Source organism: Rhinatrema bivittatum, chromosome 6 (assembly GCF_901001135.1).
Source record: "Rhinatrema bivittatum chromosome 6, aRhiBiv1.1, whole genome shotgun sequence".
Classification (NCBI taxonomy): domain Eukaryota; kingdom Metazoa; phylum Chordata; class Amphibia; order Gymnophiona; family Rhinatrematidae; genus Rhinatrema; species Rhinatrema bivittatum.
In genome coordinates, this window is record NC_042620.1 from 172368637 (window position 1) to 172388031 (window position 19395).

At 41.0% G+C, this 19395-nt stretch overlaps 1 protein-coding gene across 1 annotated transcript in view; it reads right to left on the reverse strand.

The window, feature by feature from the left end:
* MAP2 (microtubule associated protein 2) overlaps positions 1-19395 on the reverse strand; it is a 752988-nt gene that overhangs the window by 234111 nt on the left and 499482 nt on the right. Inside the window, exon 7 of the mRNA XM_029607915.1 lies at positions 11303-11582. Coding sequence (XP_029463775.1) covers positions 11303-11564 — 262 coding nt within the window. The 5' untranslated portion in view covers positions 11565-11582. The remainder of the gene's footprint in view (positions 1-11302; positions 11583-19395) is intronic.

Genomic DNA, 19395 nt, shown 5'->3' on the forward strand with positions numbered 1-19395 from the left:
ATTTTGGTTGCCACTAATAAAAATGGCGCCAATGGCCAGATAAAAAAAAAACCCACCGACCCTTTAAAAATGACCCCTTTGCTTCCCCCACCCTCCCGAACCCCCCCCCCAAAACCATTTTAAAATTACCTGGTGGTCCAGTGGGGGTGCGGGGAGCGATCTTCCACTCTCGGGCCGTTGGCTGCCACTAATCAAAATGGCGCCGATGGCCCTTTGCCCTTACCATGTGACAGGGTATCCGTGCCATTGGCCGGATCCTGTCACATGGTAGGAGCACTGGATGGCCGGTGCCATCTTGTGCTCCTACCATGTGACAGGGGCTGACCAATGGCACCGGTAGCCCCTGTGACATAGTAAGGGCAAAGGCTATCGGCGCCATTTTGAATACTGCCAGCCGACGGTCCGAGTGCAGGAGGTTGTTCCCAGACCCCTGCTGGACCACCAGGGGCTTTTGGCAAGTCTTGGGGGACCCTCCTGACTCCCACAAGACTTGCCAAAAGTCCAGCGGGGGTCCGGGAGCGACCTCCTGCACTCGGACCATCGGCTGCCAGTATTCAAAATGGCGCCGATAGCCTTTGCCCTTACTATGTCACAGGGGCTACCAGTGCCATTGGTCAGTCCCTGTCACATGGCACGGATACCCTGTCACATGGTAAGGGCAAAGGGCCATTGGCGCCATTTTGATTAGTGGCAGCCGACGGCCCGGGAGCGGGAGGATGGCCCGGAGCGGGAGATTGCTCCCGGGACCCCCACTGGACCACCAGGTACCTGTAAAACGTTTTTGGGGGGGTCGGGAGGGTGGGGGAAGCTAAGGGGTTAGCTTTAAAGGGTCGGCGTGGGTTTTTTGTTTATCGGCTGGGGCGCAGCCGATAAACAAAACCGCGATCGGGCCCGATGGAAAAAACCCCACATGTGAATCGGAACCGAAATCCGAACCGATTCCGGTTCCAATTCACATCTCTAATTATAACAAACCAAAATCTTGTTCCCCAAGATGAATCTTGCATGGTATATGTTATGGCTGTTAAATGCTGTTGTAAGGTCCATTGTCCTGGGGTTTTGGGGTTTTTTTTTTGTGAAAGATACATTCATGTCCAAAGTATTAATTTTATTATCACATGAGAGGCGAAACAAAAATAATTCAGTCAGCACTTCCAATTTGTGATACTTAAAAGCCAAAAATAGCTGAATATTCTAATACTCTCCTTCCCCTTTCGTAACACAATTGAAAATGTATATAAAGACTAGATCTCATTGGATATAAGTAGGGATATGCAAATCTCTTTAAAATAGGGTCAACTAGCTTGATGAATTTGTGAAAAATCTGCAGGTTTCTTGAGGCAATTCAATAAACTTCTTTCAAAGAAAAGGATGTGGTTACAGCAAAATGCAACTCAGTTCTTTGGAAAATCCTAAGTAAAATATATACACATACTGTATATCAGAAACATGGTAACAGAAAAAAAAAAGAGTTAATTTAGCACAAGTTTGAAAGGCTTCAACCATCTTTCATTTACAATCATAATTCAATCTTCTGAAATTTCCCAAGGCAACTTCTTAAGGGTTTGCAACTATGAGGGTAAGTCGGTAAGTCAGTAAGTCACAAACATACATGGGATTAATATTCATTAAATTTATTTAAATGCAAAAGATGAATTATTTACTGTGAAATATACAGAATATAGTCACAAACCGTTTTTCTGGAAAAACCAACTACTTTTCAACGTAATCGCCGCGAACATTTATACATTTGTCCCAGCATTTGAAAAGTCCGTCAAAACCTTCTGCGTAAAAGTCTTTTGGCTGGCATCGTAACCAGTGCTTCACCTCTTGTTCCACTTCTTCATCGCTGGTGAAATGTTTACCACCGAGATGGCTTTTCAGTTTGCCAAACAAGTGAAAATCGCTGGGTGCCAAATCCGGACTGTATGGTGGATGTTCAAGAACTTCCCAGTGCAGGTTCGCAATTGTCTGACGAGTCTCATTCAAAGTGTGTGGTCTGGCATTATCGTGAAGAATCAGCACTCCTCTTTTTTCCAGATCTGGGCGTTTTCTATGAATAGCGCCTTTAAGCTTTAATAGAGTAGCACAGTAGGAAGCCGAATTAACAGATTCACCACGCTTCTGAAAACTGGTTAAGAGTATCCCATCTCGGTCCCAAAACACAGTCAACATTACCTTTCCAGCAGAAGGCACAAGCTTGAACTTTCTCAGTGTCGGTGATAGTGGATGCTTCCACTGCATGGAATCGCGTTTCGCTTCTGGTTGATAGTGGTGCACCCATGACTCGTCACCAGTAACAATACGTGCCATCATTGATTCACCTTCGTTTGCATAACGGCAGAGTTTTTCCAAACAGACACCCATCCGGTTGTTCTTATTGTCTTCGGTCAGCTGTTTGGTAACCCATCTTGCACAGACTTTGCGAAAGTTCAATGCATCGTGCACTAAGGAATATGCTAATCTGTGAGAACACCCAATTTCTTTGGCAACCTTGTCAAATGTTACCCTCCAGTTAGCGCGAACCATCTCTTCAACCTGCTTCACAGTTGCCTCTGTCGCAATCTCTACAGGTCGACCAGGTCTGGTTTCGTCGTTCACGTTGGCACATCCTTGTGCAAATTTATCGGTCCAGTTATAAATTGCTTTATGCGAGAAACATTGTTCGCCATATACTGGATACATTTCTTTATGAATGGCTTTTGCCACTAAGCCCTTAGCCCATAAAAATCGGACAACAGCACGTTGTTCTTCGACCGTACAATCTGTCAACATGGCAGCCATTTTCCTTGTGTACACAGCCCCTGCGCATGCACAGTTTAAATAACTATTTATGTACATAAGCGCTTCTAAGGTGCTGCCATCTATGGAATATGACAACATTACAGATATGTTTTATTACCTTAGTAGAGAGATTTGTGACTTACTTACTGACTTACCCTCGTATAATGCCCATATATTCTACTTGCTATAAGCCTTTTATTTGATATTTATATGTGATAATTCTTCACTGTACTGTTTCCTAGTTTATTTGGTACAAAGAACAATTGTTATGTACTTTATCCTGTTACCTTAAAATTATAAATAAAAAAAAATGTGAGATATACATTCCACTCTCTAGATGTTTAAAGATAATTGAATTATGAATGCATATGAAAGATGAGCAAATAGGCTGTAGCTATGGGTGGAACTCTGAAGATTGATGCTACTGTTCACAAGTTTCAAATTGAGTTAATTCAACCCATTTTTGTATCTGAAAATCCAAGGCGGATCTAAGGAAGTACGTTACGGATTTTATTAGATCTGCTTTGGGTTTTCCTCAAATTCACTAGGGGAACCCCAAAGGATGTTCCAAGCAGATTTGAGGAAAATCCACATCTACTACTACTACTACTACTACTATACATTTCTATACTGCTACATGACATACACAGTGCTGTACAAACACACAAAAAAGACAGTTCCTGCTCAAAAGAACTTACAATCTAATAAGACAAACATACAGGACAAGAGAATTGAGATATTTCATAAATCAAGACAATGGTTAAAAAGAAAAGAAAGTTAGTTAACAAGACTAAAAGCAGATAATCAGGCATAAGGTTTAAAAGTACTATCAAAAAGGAGGATCTTTAGTTGGTATTTAAACATGGCAAGAGAGGAAGCATGACACACCAGTTCAGGAAGATTATACAAAGCACAAAGTGCAGACAGGTGGAAAACATTGAGTCTGGAATTGGCAATAGAGGAGAAAGGCACAGGTAGGCGTGATCTGATAAGCGGAGTGCACGAAGAGCAGTGTAGAAAGAGATAAAAGAGGAGAGATAGTGAGTGGTATGCATCCTAGGGTGCTGAAGGAACTAAAAAATAAAATTTCTGATCTATTAGTTAAAATTTGCAGCCTATCATTAAAATAATTTATTTATTTATTTTAAATTCTTATATACCGACATTCCTGTAAAGTATACAGATCACACCAGTTTACAGTGCAACAGAAACATTTGCTAGGAGCGATACAAGGAACATTTGCAACGTTTGAAACAGGGAACATTTACAACCAATAGAGTAGAAAAACTTAATTACCGAATAAAATACACATATAACTATATATGCAACATATAAACATAAAGACAATTGGTGTATATTCCAGTGAAGATAGGGGAAACTAGGGGGGCTGGGGAGAGAGGCAGAGGACTCATTCCATAGCGGCTCTGGTTGATGAACAGTAAATGGGTACCAAAATACGAAAGAGATGAGATTACCAGTTAACTGTTGCTACATATCAGGGTAAAAACCGATTGCAAATTGCGGGTTACTTGGACTAAGTGCTTAGGTCAGTGGGTCTAAGATGAAAATATTGAGATACTGAAGGGGGAGAGGCTGGGCATGGGGGGGCAGGAGAAATAAGAAGGGAAAGAGCGAGGGAAATAATGAGGGAAATAAATCATCCATTGTACCTGAAGACTGGAGGGTAACCAATGTAATCCCAAAAATTTAGATTGTAAGTCCTCTGGGGATAGAGAAATACCTACAGTACTTGAATGTAAACCGGTTTGATATCTCGATTGAGATCAAATGTTGGTATATAAAAATAATAAATAAATAAATAAATAAATAGAATTTAAAAAGGGGTCCAGGGGCGATCCGGGTAACTATAGACCAGTGAGCCTGACTTCAGTGCCGGGAAAAATAGTGAAACTATTCTACAGATCAAAATCGTAATGCATATAGAAAGACATGATTTAATGGAACACAGTCAACATGGATTTACCCAAGGGAAGTCTTGCCTAACAAATCTGCTTCATTTTTTTGAAGGGGTTAATAAACATGTGGATAAAGGTGAACTGGTAGATGTAGTGTATTTGGATTTTCAGAAGGCATTTGACAAAGTCCCTCATGAGAGGCCTCTAAGAAAACTAAAAAGTCATGGGATAGGAGGCAATGTCCTTTCATGGATTACAAGCTGGTTAAAAGACAGGAAACAGTGAGTAGGATTAAATGATCAATTTTCTCAGTGGAAAAGAGTAAACAGTGGAGTGCCTTGGACAAGTGCAAAGTGTTACATATAGGGAAAAATAACCCTTGCTTTAGTTACACGATGTTAGGTTCCATATTAGGAACTACCACCCAGGAAAAAGATGTAGGCATCATAGTGGATAATACTTTGAAATCATCAGCTCAGTTTGCTGCAGCAGTCAAAAAAGCAAACAGAAGGTTAGGAATTATTAGGAACGGAATGGTTAATAAAACGGAAAATGTCATAATGCCTCTGCATTGCTCCATGGTGAGACTGCACCTTGAAAACTGTGTACAATTTCGTTGCTGCATCTCAAAAAAGATATAGTTGCAATGGAGAAGATACAGAGACAGGCAACCAAAATGATAAAGGGGATGGAACAGCTCCCCTATGAGGAAAGGATGAAGAGGTTAGGGCTGTTCAGCTTGGAGAAGAGACAGCTGAGGGGGGATATTATAGAGGTCTTTTAAGATCATGAGAGGTCTTGAATGAGTAGATGTGATACGGTTATTTACACTTTCGGGTAATAGAAGGACTAGGGGGGCATTCCATGAAGTTAGCAAGTAGCACATTTAAGACTAATCGGAGAAAATTATTTTTCACTCAACACACAATAAAGCTCTGGAATTTGTTGCTAGAGGATGTGGTTAGTGTAGCTGGGTTCAAAAAAGGTTTGGATAAGTTCCTGGAGGAGAAGTCCATTAACTGCTATTAATCACGTTTACTTAGGGAATAGCCACTGCTATTAATAGCATCAGTAGCATGGGATCTTCTTAGTGTTTGGGTACTTGCCAGGTTCTTGTGGCCTGATTTGGCTTCTGTTGGAAACAGGATGCTGGGCTTGATGGACCCTTGGTCTGACCCAGCATGGCAGTTCTTATGCCTCAGGAATCTGTACTTGGATTGGTGCTTTTCAATATATTTATAAATGATCTGGAAAGGGATACGACAAGTGAGATTATCAAATTTGCAGATGATACAAAATTATTCAAAGTAGTTAAATCACAAGCGGATTGTGATACATTACAGGAAGACCTTGAGAGATTGGAAGATTGGGCATCCAAATGGCAGATGAAATTTAATGTGGAAAAGTGCAAGGTGTTGCATATAGGGAAAAATAACCCTTGCTGTAGTTACACAATGTTAAGTTCCATATTAGGAGCTACCACCTAGGAAAAAGATCTAGGCATCATAGTGGATAATATTTTAAAACTGATAGCTCAATGTGCTGCAGCAGTCAAAAAAGTAAACAGAATGTTGGGAATTATTAGGAAGGGAATTGTTAATAAAACTGAAAATGTCATAATGCCTCTGTATTACTCCATGGTGAGACTGCACCTTGAATACTGTGTACAATTCTGGTCGCTGCATCTCAAAAAGGATATAGTTGCGATGGAGAAGGTACAGAGAGGGGCAACAAAAATGATAAAGGGGATGGAACAGCTCTCCTATGAGGAAAGGCTGAAGAGGTTAGGGCTGTTCAGCTTGGAGAAGAGACGGCTGAGGGGGTTATGATAGAGGTCTTTTAAGATTATGAGAGGTCTTTAATGAGTAGATGTGAAGCGGTTATTTACACTTTCGGGTAATAGAAGGACTAGGGGGCATTCCATGAAGTTAGCAAGTGGTACATTTAAGACTAATCGGAGAAAATGTTTTTCACTCAATGTACAATTAAGCTTGGAATTTGTTGCCAGCGGATGTGGTTAGTGTAGATAGGTTCAAAAAAGGTTTGGATAAGTTCCTGGAGAAGTCCATTAACTGCTATTACTCAAGTTGACTTAGGGAATGGCCTCTGCTATTACTGGCATCGGTAGTATGGGATTTTCTTTGTGTTTGGGTACTTGCCAGGTTCTTGTGGCCTGGTTTGGCTTCTGTTGGAAACAGGATGCTGGGCTTGATGAACCCTTGGTCTGACCCAGCATGGCAATTTCTTATGTTCTTATGAGGTGCTGAAGAGTGAAGGCATTTGAAGGTAGGAAAGGAGCTTGAACTGTATGCGAGAGCAAATAGGGAGCCAATGCCGTGACTTTGGCGAAAGGTTAGTTGCGAAGCTGAATTTAGGACAGATTGCAGTGGAAAGAGATGGCTTGCCAGGAAACCTGTGAGGAGCAGGTTGCAATAGTCTAAATGGGAGGCGATGAGAGAGTGGATAAGATTTCTGGTAGTGTGTTTAGAAAGGAAAGGATGGATTTTGGCAAATTTATAAAGAAAGAAACAACACGTTTTAGCAGTGTTTTGTATATGAGTAGAGAAGAGGAGAGAGAGAAGAGTTGAAGAGACTCCAAGGTTATAGGCCGATGGGACCGAGAAGACGACTGTGTTATCCACAGAAACAGAGAAAGGAGAAAGAGTGGAGGTGGGTTTTGGGAGGAAGGTAAGGAACTCCGTCTTGGCTATGTTGAGTTTGAGGTGGTGGTGGGACATCCAGGCAACAATATCAGATAGGCAGGCCGAGATCTGGGATTGGATTTCTGGTGAAATTCCTGGTGTACAAATGTAGATCTGGGAATCATCAGAATAAAAATGGTATTGAAAGCCATCAGAGGAAATCAGGGCACCAAGGGAATTAGTATATAGTGAGAAGAGAAGAGGGCCTAGGACAGAGCCCTGAGGAATTCCAATTGATAGTGGACTAGCAGTAGAGGAGGAAAAGTCAGAGGAAATGCTAAAAGTGCAATGGGAAAGGTAAGAAGAGAACCAAGATAGGACAGAGTCCCAAAATCCAAGCAAGGACAAATTATCAAGGAGTAGGTGATGATCAACAATGTCAAAAGTAGCGGAAAGGTCAAAGAGGATAAGGACAGAATAAAGACCTTTGGCTTTAGCCATAAACAGGTCATTGGAAACTTTGGCAAGAGCTGTTTCACTTGAATGTAGAGGGCGAAAACCAAACTAGGATGCCTCGAGATGTAAGAAAGTCAAGACAGCAGCGGTGAACAGTACGTTCAAGTAGTTTGGAGGTAAAAGGGAGAAGGGATATGGGACGATATTTGGCAGGACAGGTAGGATCCAATGAGGATTTTTTTAAGGAATGATATGATTACAGCACATTTGAAGGCAGCAGGAACAGTAGCAGTGGAGAATGATAGATTGAGGATGTGACAGAAGGGATGACTACAGTGGAAATGGAGCTGAGGAATTTGGGTGGGGACAGGGTCAGAGGAACAAGTAGTGGGTTTGGAGGAAGAGAGAAGACAAGCAGTTTCCTCCACTGTAACTTCAGAAAAGGAGGAGAGAGTGGCGGAGGCTAGGGGAAAGGTAGAGGAAAGAAGTGGGGGAGAGGCAGGTAAAGGTGAAATAGTTGAGGACTGAAGACTAATTTTGTGAATCTTGTCATGGAAGTAGTCAGCCATAGTTTGGGCTGAGAGAAAAGGGGAGGAGGGAGGAGAGGGAAGTTTGAGGAGGGAATTGAGAGTGGTAAAGAGATGGCGAGGATTGGGTGTCAGATGGATATAATAGTCTTGGCAAGTGCAATAGAATACTGGAAAGTGATCAGCATGAATTTGAAGTGTATGAAGTCTGCATGGGCATGGGATTTTAGCCAGAGATGCTCTGCAGAGCAGGTGCAGGAATGTAGGTAGCAAAGCAGGCTGAAATTCACCTGCTTCATATTTGATGGCAGATTGTTTACACATCCCTTGTTATACTTTTGTCTCCTCTTGCATTCCTTGAATTCTGTAATCATTGAATATTGCTGCATTGTTCTCTGTTTTCAGAGTGCATAAGCTAACAAGATTACCAAAGCCATATGATGCCTAGTCAGCAACCTGTATTCAATACCTCACTCATACACACAGGGAGAGATTTAAAATGGAAATCTTATTTTAAAATTACTTTCTTTCTTATTTATTTTACCTGTCTTTTCAGCACTTATTTGTGGATTTGCTTACATTACATTGGCAGCAGCAAAATTCCTGAAGTTGGAATTTTCATGGGCAATTTAGGATAGATATACAAATAACTCTTTAACTGATAAGGATAATTAACAACTTGAAAAAGTTACCTAGACAGGTGGTAGAATTGGAGATTTTTAAGAGCAAGAGCAGATTAGATTAGACAAACATTTTTGTCTGGCATGATATTAATATAGTAGACCTTTGCTGGAGGTACAGAGATAGCCTAGTTCAAAGTTTCCTAAACTCAATCTTCAAGATATCTATAACAAATATGCATGAGCTATATTTGCATATATGTGGTCTAAGAACCAGATTGCTTTACATATATTGATTTATCCTGTAGATCAGACCTGGCTGAGCATCCTGGAGATCAAGTTTGGGGAAACCCTGAACTAGATGACTTTCTTTCTATGACGTTATTATCTTCAATATGCTTCAATGCATATTCAATACAATTAACTATTGGTTAATTTGCAATACAAATCATTCCATAAAGCACAGAGGGCATTATACCCCTCTCACCAATGCAACAAAGGAATCAGCTGGTGAGAATGCAAGAGAGTAGGAAGGACCTGAAAATAATAGAAATTAACTTCATAAAAAATAATCTTTTTCTTAATCTTGCATAGCTATTTAAGGTGAAAGGATGCCAACATAAGGGGAAATGTGCTTTAATTGGCAATGGATACCATCAGGGTTGCCAACTGGCTCCGAATTTTCAGGATAAGTTGATCCAAGCTTCGTTTTACCTCTGACTGCCTGCATAAACTTGTAATCTTGCTTTTCTTCGGGGAATCAATAGGGAATCCAGAGCTACACATCCATGCAGGCAATGGGACAAAGCCAGGATTGGATCAACCTATCCTGAAAACCTGGAGCTAGCTAGCAACACTAGATACCAAACTTTAAACCATAATTAAGCATAGGTGCCAAAAACTAGACAAAGATCTATACATTTGCAAGGTCTGGGATTCAAAACCCTGCTTTTAGAGAACTTAGGAGGGTCGTTTATCAAAATGCGTTAGGGCCCTAATGCCCACGATAACGCCAGTATGCATGGAATAAACACCGCATCGTGAAATGCGTATGCAATTTGAAAATGTTATTCAAGTGGGAGGAGTTTGGGTGGAGTAAATGTAAATGAGGGCTGGTTAATGTAATGCACACTATCTCTGAATTTAATGCCAGCTGTGCATTACGGCCGAAATGGGATTTATCACAAATCCCGTTTCAGGGGAGAGAGAGGGGGAGAGAGATATTTTTAACTTTTTATACCCACTGTAAGAGGGGGCATAATGAACTTGGAGTAAGGTTTGTGGGGCGACTTGGAGTTTAGGGGGCAGTTTAACATGCACAATCATACATACAAACAGCACAGTTACCATTAGTGAAGTTTTAATGTGATTTGGAGAGTTGAAAGGTGAAAGAAGAGTAAATTTGTACTATGTTCTCTCTACCTAACTTGATTGCAACTAGATAGATAGTGCATCAAGCTAGGTAGAGAGAACATGGTACAAATTTTCACTTCTTTCACATTTCATCCCTCCAAATCACATTAAATCTTCACTGATGGTAACTATGCTGTTCGTACAGATGACTGTGCATGTGGAATTGTCCTCCCCAGAAACACCCCCCCCCCAAACATCACCCTGAGTTATCAGTGCCCCCTCTTACAGTGGTATAAATAGTTAACTTTTTTGTGAGCCTCCTCAGAGGCTCTCTCTCTTTCCCTCCCCTCCACCCCCACAGCCCAAGGAACATCTCAGCTTGCAATGTGAAAATAAAACAGATGTGATAAATTTAACACATGCTGCAGTAAAATACCTATGCGAAGCAGTACTAGGAAAATTACCCTAACCACACCCCTTTTTTATTTTATCGGGGGCTCTATTTTTGTTATGTGTGAGGAATCTCTCTGACAGGGTTTCGGCAAAGGCTTCATATTACATTCTAATAGTGATATGCACATTTTTTGTTTCATTTTTATTGTATTGCTTTGTTTTTCATTTTGTTTTTTGCTTGTTTCACTTATTTAAAAGAAAGACGACAACAAAAGAAATTAAACAAAACAAAGCAAAAAAAAATTGTTGAGCTGTCAGCCTCCCCACCCCCCCCCCCAAAAAGAAAATCACTTCCTGGGTTCTTTCGCCCCTCCCCCCAGTTCTGAACCCAAACAATTATCCAAACAATGAAATGGCTTTCAAATTCAGGTACATTACATTGTTTTTAAAATATTAAGGCAGAAACATGAGTAAAAACCTCAGTCACAATATTTCATAAAAGCAGATAGAACTGTCCATTCTCATATATGCAGTACATCTAGTTTCAGCGTGCACTAATTCATAAGCATGGTTGAAGTGGAAGGAGCAGAGGCCTTCTATTTTGACCTTACCTGCTGTTTCTGTGTCGGCAGGGGTCACCTCTCCATTGATTCCATTTTCTTTGGTTCTAAGATACGAAACCTGGTGCCCACACTCTCCAAAACCCCTTTCCTTCTCCTCTCTGAAGGGAAAGCCATTTTCGCTTCGGACCATGCTGTCTCCTGTGCCCCCCTGCTCTTTCACATCTGGCGTGTGTGGATGTGCAGAATCTCCACTGTGCTGGCCAGAAGCCCAATGAGGGGACTTGGCTTCATCCCGTCTGTCATCCGCCATTTCTCCTCAGAGGATCTCCTGCAATGACAGCAGGTGAGATGAGACCTGGAGAAGTGTCTTTAGTTCTGTGCTCACCCCCCTTTTATCTGGGTCCGCATGCTCAGAGGCAATGCACCAGTGTAATACCGCACATCAGTAAGGCTGCTTGTAGCAGTACCAGCAATGCTAGACACATGCAGGCATACATGGACTTAAACAACACAATGCAACTTGGATGTCTCTGCTGAAACCATCCGTTCTTGAAGATACACCATCATCAGTTTTGCTTTTTTTCTTTTCTTACTGAGTATGTGCACGTTTGTGAGGGAATGTTATGAGGTAAGTAATGTTAAGAACAAAGAGAGAGGCCCAATACAATCTTATGTACTAGTGTTTTGTTTTTTTTAATTGATTATACGAAATTTCAAAATTCACTTTTATACACATTTAAATGTCTAATGAATTCTTATTTGACTACAAAGTTTAGTACAAAAGTTAATTCAAAATTGAATACAATCTCTAATCACCATTATCGCTAAACCGAAAATTGTAAAATATCCCAAAACAAATAACACACATTCATGCATGCACATTCCTACAATGACATCTGCATGAGTTGCTACTGGTGATAAGACACCAGGCTATATGTTGTCTGAAAATGAAGAGAAGAGCCAATTGTATGTAGAAAGAGTCAGAAATAACCCCATTTTCTGCATATCCAGTAGTGTAGAGTTCTAGTAGCCATACTAGTTCTAGATTCTCAGTTCTTTTAAAGAGGTGCTGCATGCTTTCATGCAATTTATTACCTGATACCTATGTTTTAAATAAAGCTTTCCTGAGAATCTTGGGCCATATCAAAATTGTCAGAATAACTCATCTTAAATCTAGCTAGCTATGCTTCTACTGGAGAATAGATCATGCCTTCTGGCTTCCACTGGTGAATATATCACATATTTGGAACACATCTATATATTATACAGCATGTTGTAGGGGTTTTCCAGCATGAAAGTCTTGCTTGCTTGTTTCAGAAAGCAAAGGGTTGAAAAATCATATCTGCCTGCTTCCAGGGAAGGCCCTAAGGGTGGTGGAGCAAGAGACATCAGTGCAGGGCTTTGAAGCTGGGAGTGGGTGAGAGGACGCCTCCGAGATGAGTCCAGGAGCAGAGCAAGCTGCTGCCCGAGGGAGTCTGCTGCCCATGCCTTCTGCACATGTATGCGACCATAGCATCCGGATCCCAATCTATCTGAAGCAACAAGCACAATGCCTCTTTTTTTAGGGTCAATTGCCCTACTCACCACCCCCTAGGACTATGCTTGTCACTTCAGTCAATAAGAAATTAAAATGCAAGATTTTAGAGCTATTTTACATGACAGGATATGGCTAAGAAATGCAGCCCCTACTACCTCCCATGTGAGGGAAAAGTGAGTTTGTAGGTATAAACAACAAGTGTGGAGGAGGCATTTAAGATGCAGGAAATGTTTACATCTAGATTCACTCATTGCTAGTAGGGGATTATTACTATTATAATTTATTACACAATTGAAAACATGATTAAAGAAAAAAGCTGGTGTGAAGTGTTAAATTCAATTTGCATTCCACAGCGGAGCAATTTAAAACGGTGGGGATTCCATCAGTGAAATTACAGTGGCAATGATAGCTCAGTGAGGAAGAGTTCCATGTTCTCAGCTGCAGCCAATCACAAGGCAGGGATTAGCATATGCAATGTACAGTTAACCTCTATAAATTCAGGGTAGGCTCTACTATGGCACAGCCATGGGAAAATAACCCTAGATCACATGAACTAAGACTGGAGAAGAGAAAATAAGATGCTATTTGGAAGCTTCAGAAAACAAAACAAAAAAAAAACTTGTTTTTATGTATGTTACAGGTGTACATAGTGCTTTATATCAACATGCATTTACCAATAATAATCTCAAGATAGGTCTAATGTGAAGGTCAAATCAAGGTCCAAGCCAAGCATTCCAAAATCCGAGGCACAGGAAATAAAGTGACTCACCTGAGGCCACACAGAGAGTCATTGGTACAGAAGAATTTTGCACTGGCATTCCAAGACTTCTCCTGAATCACAGACCTGTAACTAACCAGTATGATATTTAGCGCTACCTAGCCAGATAAGTAGTAACTTATTCGGATAAGTGGCAGCAGCTGAATATCTGGCTGTGTTCAGCGGTCGCCACATAGCCAGATAAGCACTTATCCAGCTAACAAATTAGCCGGATAAATGGTGGGAGGGATGTGGGCAGATCAGGATGGAGATACTTCTTCGGTTAACTTATCTGGATAAGTACTGATATTTGTACTTACCCAGTTAAGTTAACCGGATAAGTTAGACCTGCTATCTAAAGTTAGCTGGATAAGACTTATCCGGCTAACTAGGGACTTTTATGGGGATATATCCTTTGTAAATTAGCCGGGTAAGTCTTATCCAGCTAACTTACTTATCTGTCTGAAAATCAAGCTCTATGGGGTCAATTCTGAAAAAAATCTAGCCAGCTAAGAAGTTAGCTATCCAAATCCATTGGTGTGAAAATTTCATGCCTCAGCATAGCTAAATATATTTTTTCCAAGTGGCGATATTTAGCCACTGAAATTCTGAGTGGTCCTGAGGGTTACAGAAGTGAAGTTAGACAGCTACCTTAGGCCTATTTACTAAATATTTTTTTGATAGATGCAAAGAGGTAATTTTCAAAGGGACTTCTGTGGGTAAAACAGTGATTTACCAACAGAAATGGCACTTTAGAAAATTGCCCGACTGTACTTTTACATGTTTAGGGATGAGGCATTCCAAGGGATTGAGTCAGAGGGGGGCTGGGAACTATGCACATATCTTTTGATTTTAAAATGTATGCACATAAATTCTCTTGGCAAAACTATGCACACTGAATAGAGGCTGTAATTGTGTGTGCGTAATTTTGGAGGGATAATTTTCAAAGTGATACTACACATGCAAGTTCACTTTGAAAATTGGCATAATTTGGGTACGTGATAGAAAACACGTGTATGTGGCCTACTATAAACGTTCCTCTAATAAATGGGCCCCTTTGACAACTATCCCTAGGCGCAGCAATAACCAGATTTAATCTAGGCTGTTATGACATAGCTGGTTAGATTTAAGACTATTTTTAGCCATACACACACAAAAAATAGGAGAGGTCAGAAAATGGAAGTAGCTCAGTTAAGTGTAACTAAAAGTTTCTAAAAGTTTGTGATGAGAATAATTTTGTAAATACCCTGCCTTCTAAACACCTTTAATTTTATTTGGTGTCCATATCTCCTCACACAGGGTCAGATATGCTCAAAGTTTTTTGTCCCATTCTGAGTCTATGAGAAAAATGCTTAGTGCAAAGTCGCTCACAGAATAGTAACTATGAACTGATAGGAAAGAGCATTCTACATCCAACCCCATTATTACTTAATTATACCACATACTAGCTGTCTGTGTTATTGCATCTACACTGATTTCACTGGTTTACTGACCTATATTAATCTGCATGCATAAACATTATATTTTTTTTCTCTTAGAAGCCTTCAAAATATCATACCACATCCAGCCCTTTTATGGCCTTCTATCAGGGCTAGATTTCCCAATAGGCAGTGTACACACCTGCCGAGGATGCTATGTGCCTTTAAGAGGGCAGGTCCGAGGGGAGAAAGGGTTGCTCGGAAGAAGAAGGAGTTGCCCATTGATTGCATCACATCTTCATAGGGGCATCCTCCCAACCATTCTCCCCAGCCCCTCAGCTTATGAGGAGGACTCCTTCCCCACTCCTGCAGCTTCTGAGGGGGACCCTCCCTACTCCACCATTCCCATGCCTAAATGCACACCAGAGATAATTCCAGTCCTGCCTACTTTTATGTTCAAATTTATTTTATTGAATCTTGAATGTTTAACACTAGAGCCCAGGTTGGTGAGTGGTTCTGCACATTTTCCTGGGGCTGCACCTTACAATACATATAATTAGATCAGCGCTAACAATTCAGGTTAATAAGATACCTAGCATATATTCAACAGTACAGAAAAATAAACCCCCTTCCCCCATATGATTTCCTGCTTGTCGAAAGAGAAAAATCAGGCAAAGATATACTTACAAGTTATGCCATGAGATTTACCAGCAAACTACTTGCACTGTGCAAAGAATTCAAATACAAGTCCCAGATTTTCAGAACCTATTTTTTCTTCCCAGAAATATCTATACGTTCAATACATTTTTCCATGCAACAAATATGGTATATCACAATTGTGATCATATGTTTACATACCCCTGGAAGAATTTGTAAGATGTGTGACATTTTAAGAAATTATGAGTGATCAGACAAAACACGTCTGTTATTTTTAATTTGTTTCAAATTAAACTATTGTGTATCACAGACTAGCACAATCATTAAAGAAACCATAGCAATAAAAGAAATAAGAAAATGGTCCTGTTCAAAAGTTTCTATACCCTTGAATGTTTGGGCTGATAATACATACTCAAGTTGACACACACAGGTTGAGATGGTAATGAAGGGTAGGTATCCACACCTGAGCCTTGATTGATTGTAATTAGTGTCTGTGTAAAAATAGTCAATGAGTTTCTTAGCTCTTGAGAAACCCCTTGTGTATTTCACCCAGAGCTGCACTGACTTTGGTGGTTACTGAAGCATGGAGAAAGCAAAAGAACTGTCAAAGGAAATGTGAGCAAAAGTAGTCAACTTTATAAATCAGGAAAAAGATGTAAAACGATATCCAAAGATTTGAAAATGCCAATCAGTACTGTTCAAACACTGATCAAGAAGTGGAAAATTAGGGGTTCTGTTAATACCAAGCCATAGTGAGGTAGACCAAGAAAGATTTCAGACACAACTACCATGAAAATTTGCTGGGATGCGAAGAAAAACCCACAAGCAACTTCTACTGCAATATAGGCTTCTCTGAAACAAAGCAGTGTGGATTTTTCAGCATGTACAAAAAGAGATACTTGAACAAAAATGTGCTGCATGGTAGAGTTGCCAGAAAAAAAATCATTGCTGCACCCACACCACAAAATAGCTCACTTACAATATGCCAAACAGCACCTAGAAAAGCCAAAAAACTTCTGGAACAAAATAATTTGGAGTAATAAGACCAAAATTGAACTTTATGGTTATAACCATAAACACTATCGGGCGGATTTTAAAACCCTGCTCGCGTAAATCCGCCCGGATTTACGCGAGCAGGGCCTTGCGTGCCAGCGCACCTATTTTGCATAGGCCGCCGGCGCGCACAGAGCCCCGGGACGCGCGTAGGTCCCGGGGTTTTTCGAAGGGGGCGTGTCGGGGGCATGTCGGGGGGCGGGACCGGATGACGCGGCATTCGGGGGCGGGGCGTGGTGTTTCGGGGGCGGGACCGGGGCGTGGTGCCGGCCCGGGGGCGTGGTCCAGGCCTCCGGATCAGCCCCCGGGTTGGAAGACGGCGCGCCAGCAGTCCGCTGGCGCGCGTAGATTTACGTCTGCTTCTCGCAGGTGTAAATCTAGGGACAAAGGTAAGGGGGGGGAAGGTGAGGGGAGGGCGAAAGGAAGTTTCCTCCAAGGCCGCTCCGATTTTGGAGCGGCCTTGGAGGGAACGAAGGCAGGCTGTGCGGCTCGGCGCGCGCAGGCTGCCCAAAATCGGCAGCCTTGCGCGCGCCGATCCAGGATTTTAGAGGATACGTGCAGCTATGCGCGTATCTTATAAAATCCTGCGTACTTTTGTTTGCGCCTGCTGCGCAAACAAAAGTACGCGATCGCGCTTTTTAAAAAAATCTACCCCTATGTTTGGAGAAGAGTCAACAAGGCTATGAAGAGAAGTACACCATGCCTACCATGAAGCATGGAGATAAAGTGCTGATATTTGGGGGATGTATGAGCTACAGCAGCACATGGAATTTAGTCAAAGTTGATGGCAGGATGAATACAGCATCTTATCAGAAAATACTGGAGAAGAATTTGCATTCATCAGCCAGGATGCTGTGCATGGGGGGGTACTTGGATTTTCCAACATGACAATGATCCTAAATATAAGGCCAAGTCAACCCTTCAGTGGCTGCAGCAGAAGAAGGTGAAGGTTTTGGAGTGGCCATCCCATTCTCCTAACCTCAACATCATTGAGCCACTTTGGGGAGATGAAGCGTATTTGGGCCTGATGCGGCTACAGGAATAGTTTAGGAATACAATAAGACTGGATCAGCTTATTTATTTATTTATTTATTTACTTACTCCAGTGAGTGGGACCTGCTCTTTCCATAGCAGGTCCCACTCACTGGAACACACTGCCGCCTGACCTACGCCTTGAACTATGTATGAACAACTTCAAAAAGAAATTGAAAACATGGTTGTTCAAACATGCCTACCCAGAATAAAAACTCACACCTCCTCCAATAAAAAATAGACCACATTGCATCTGTTCCATCTTCCTCATACTGAGGAACCATATGTTGTTATCCTCTCTCCTCGTTCACACCAAGGAACCATGTTAATGTTACTGTTATTTCTCGTCTATCCTATTTAATTATTTACCCTCCTCCCAGTTTCTAATTCCCTGTTAAAATGTAATTTCCATACTTTACCAGTTTTGATGTAAACCGGCATGATGTCCACAACTAATGCCGGTATATAAAAATGTTTAAATAAAATAAATAAATACTTACTTACTTAGTTCTTTATACCATCACTAAGAGCCCATCATAACGGTTCACAGCAATAACAACAAAACATCATACCTACTCTAAAATACATAATAAGTAAACCTAAAATACCTAAAAAAAAATACTACCAGTAACCTTAATAGAGATTTTAGGTCAGATACTTTAAAACATGTATGCACAAAACAAAGCCTAAAATTCTCTAATAACATCATAAAAACCTTAAAACTATAAACTGCTATTAAGAACATAAAATATTGGTTAAAATACACAAAAAGCAATCAAAAACAATAAAAATAAAAATCATCAAAACAATAAACAAATTCATCAGGTTGTCTCTCCATACAAGCAAGCTGTCATCAAGTTAAAAGCATAAAACCTCTTTAAGATTGGCTTGAATAAGCTTCGCTAAAAAGCCATGTCTTAAGCTCTCTCTTAAACTGTTTAAAATTGGACTCCAACTGATGCAGGTATTTATTAACAGTACTTCAAAGATACAAGAATCAAAAAAGTAGCTCACCTTGCATCTGGCACAACTAACAGTCCATTGTCTGAGTGTAGTGTGAGGTCCTACCAGCTTCCTGGGGTCTTATCATGCTCTCTAGGCCTGGGTTCTTAAGGCAGGGTGAAGGGAACCTCCCTTCACCCAGAATCCCTTGTATGATTCTGCCTTAAGGAGACTTGGGTTTAAAGCCTCAACTGGGCTCCTTAAGATGATTAAGGGAGTTGTCGATATGCTCTGACACATGAGAACTCAAACATGCAGTTCAAGCTAGACAACTAAAGAATTTACAGAATTTGGAGGCTTTTTGTCAAGAGGAATGGGCAGCTTTACCACATGAGAAAATAAAGGGCTTCATTCACAACTATTATAAAAAAACTGCAAGACATCTGTTAAGCCCCTTACTTCTGATCCAAAGGGACTCCAGCATAGCCTGCAAGGGCCCTAGCTCGGGGTTCTTGGTGCTGGTTGATGATGTCACATCCTCCAGGAGTATAAAAGGAAGTCTCTTTCAACCAGCCAGTACCTCAGCAACAGGTCTTCTGGTGCCCTTGCATTCAGTGCATGTTGCTTTCTTTGCCTCATTCTTACCTTATGCCTTGTTCTGTGTTCCTTGTCTTGTTTCCTTGTGTTGTCCTACCTTTTCTATGTTCTGTTCCTTGTCCGGTTCCTTGACTGTCTGCCCTTGTTC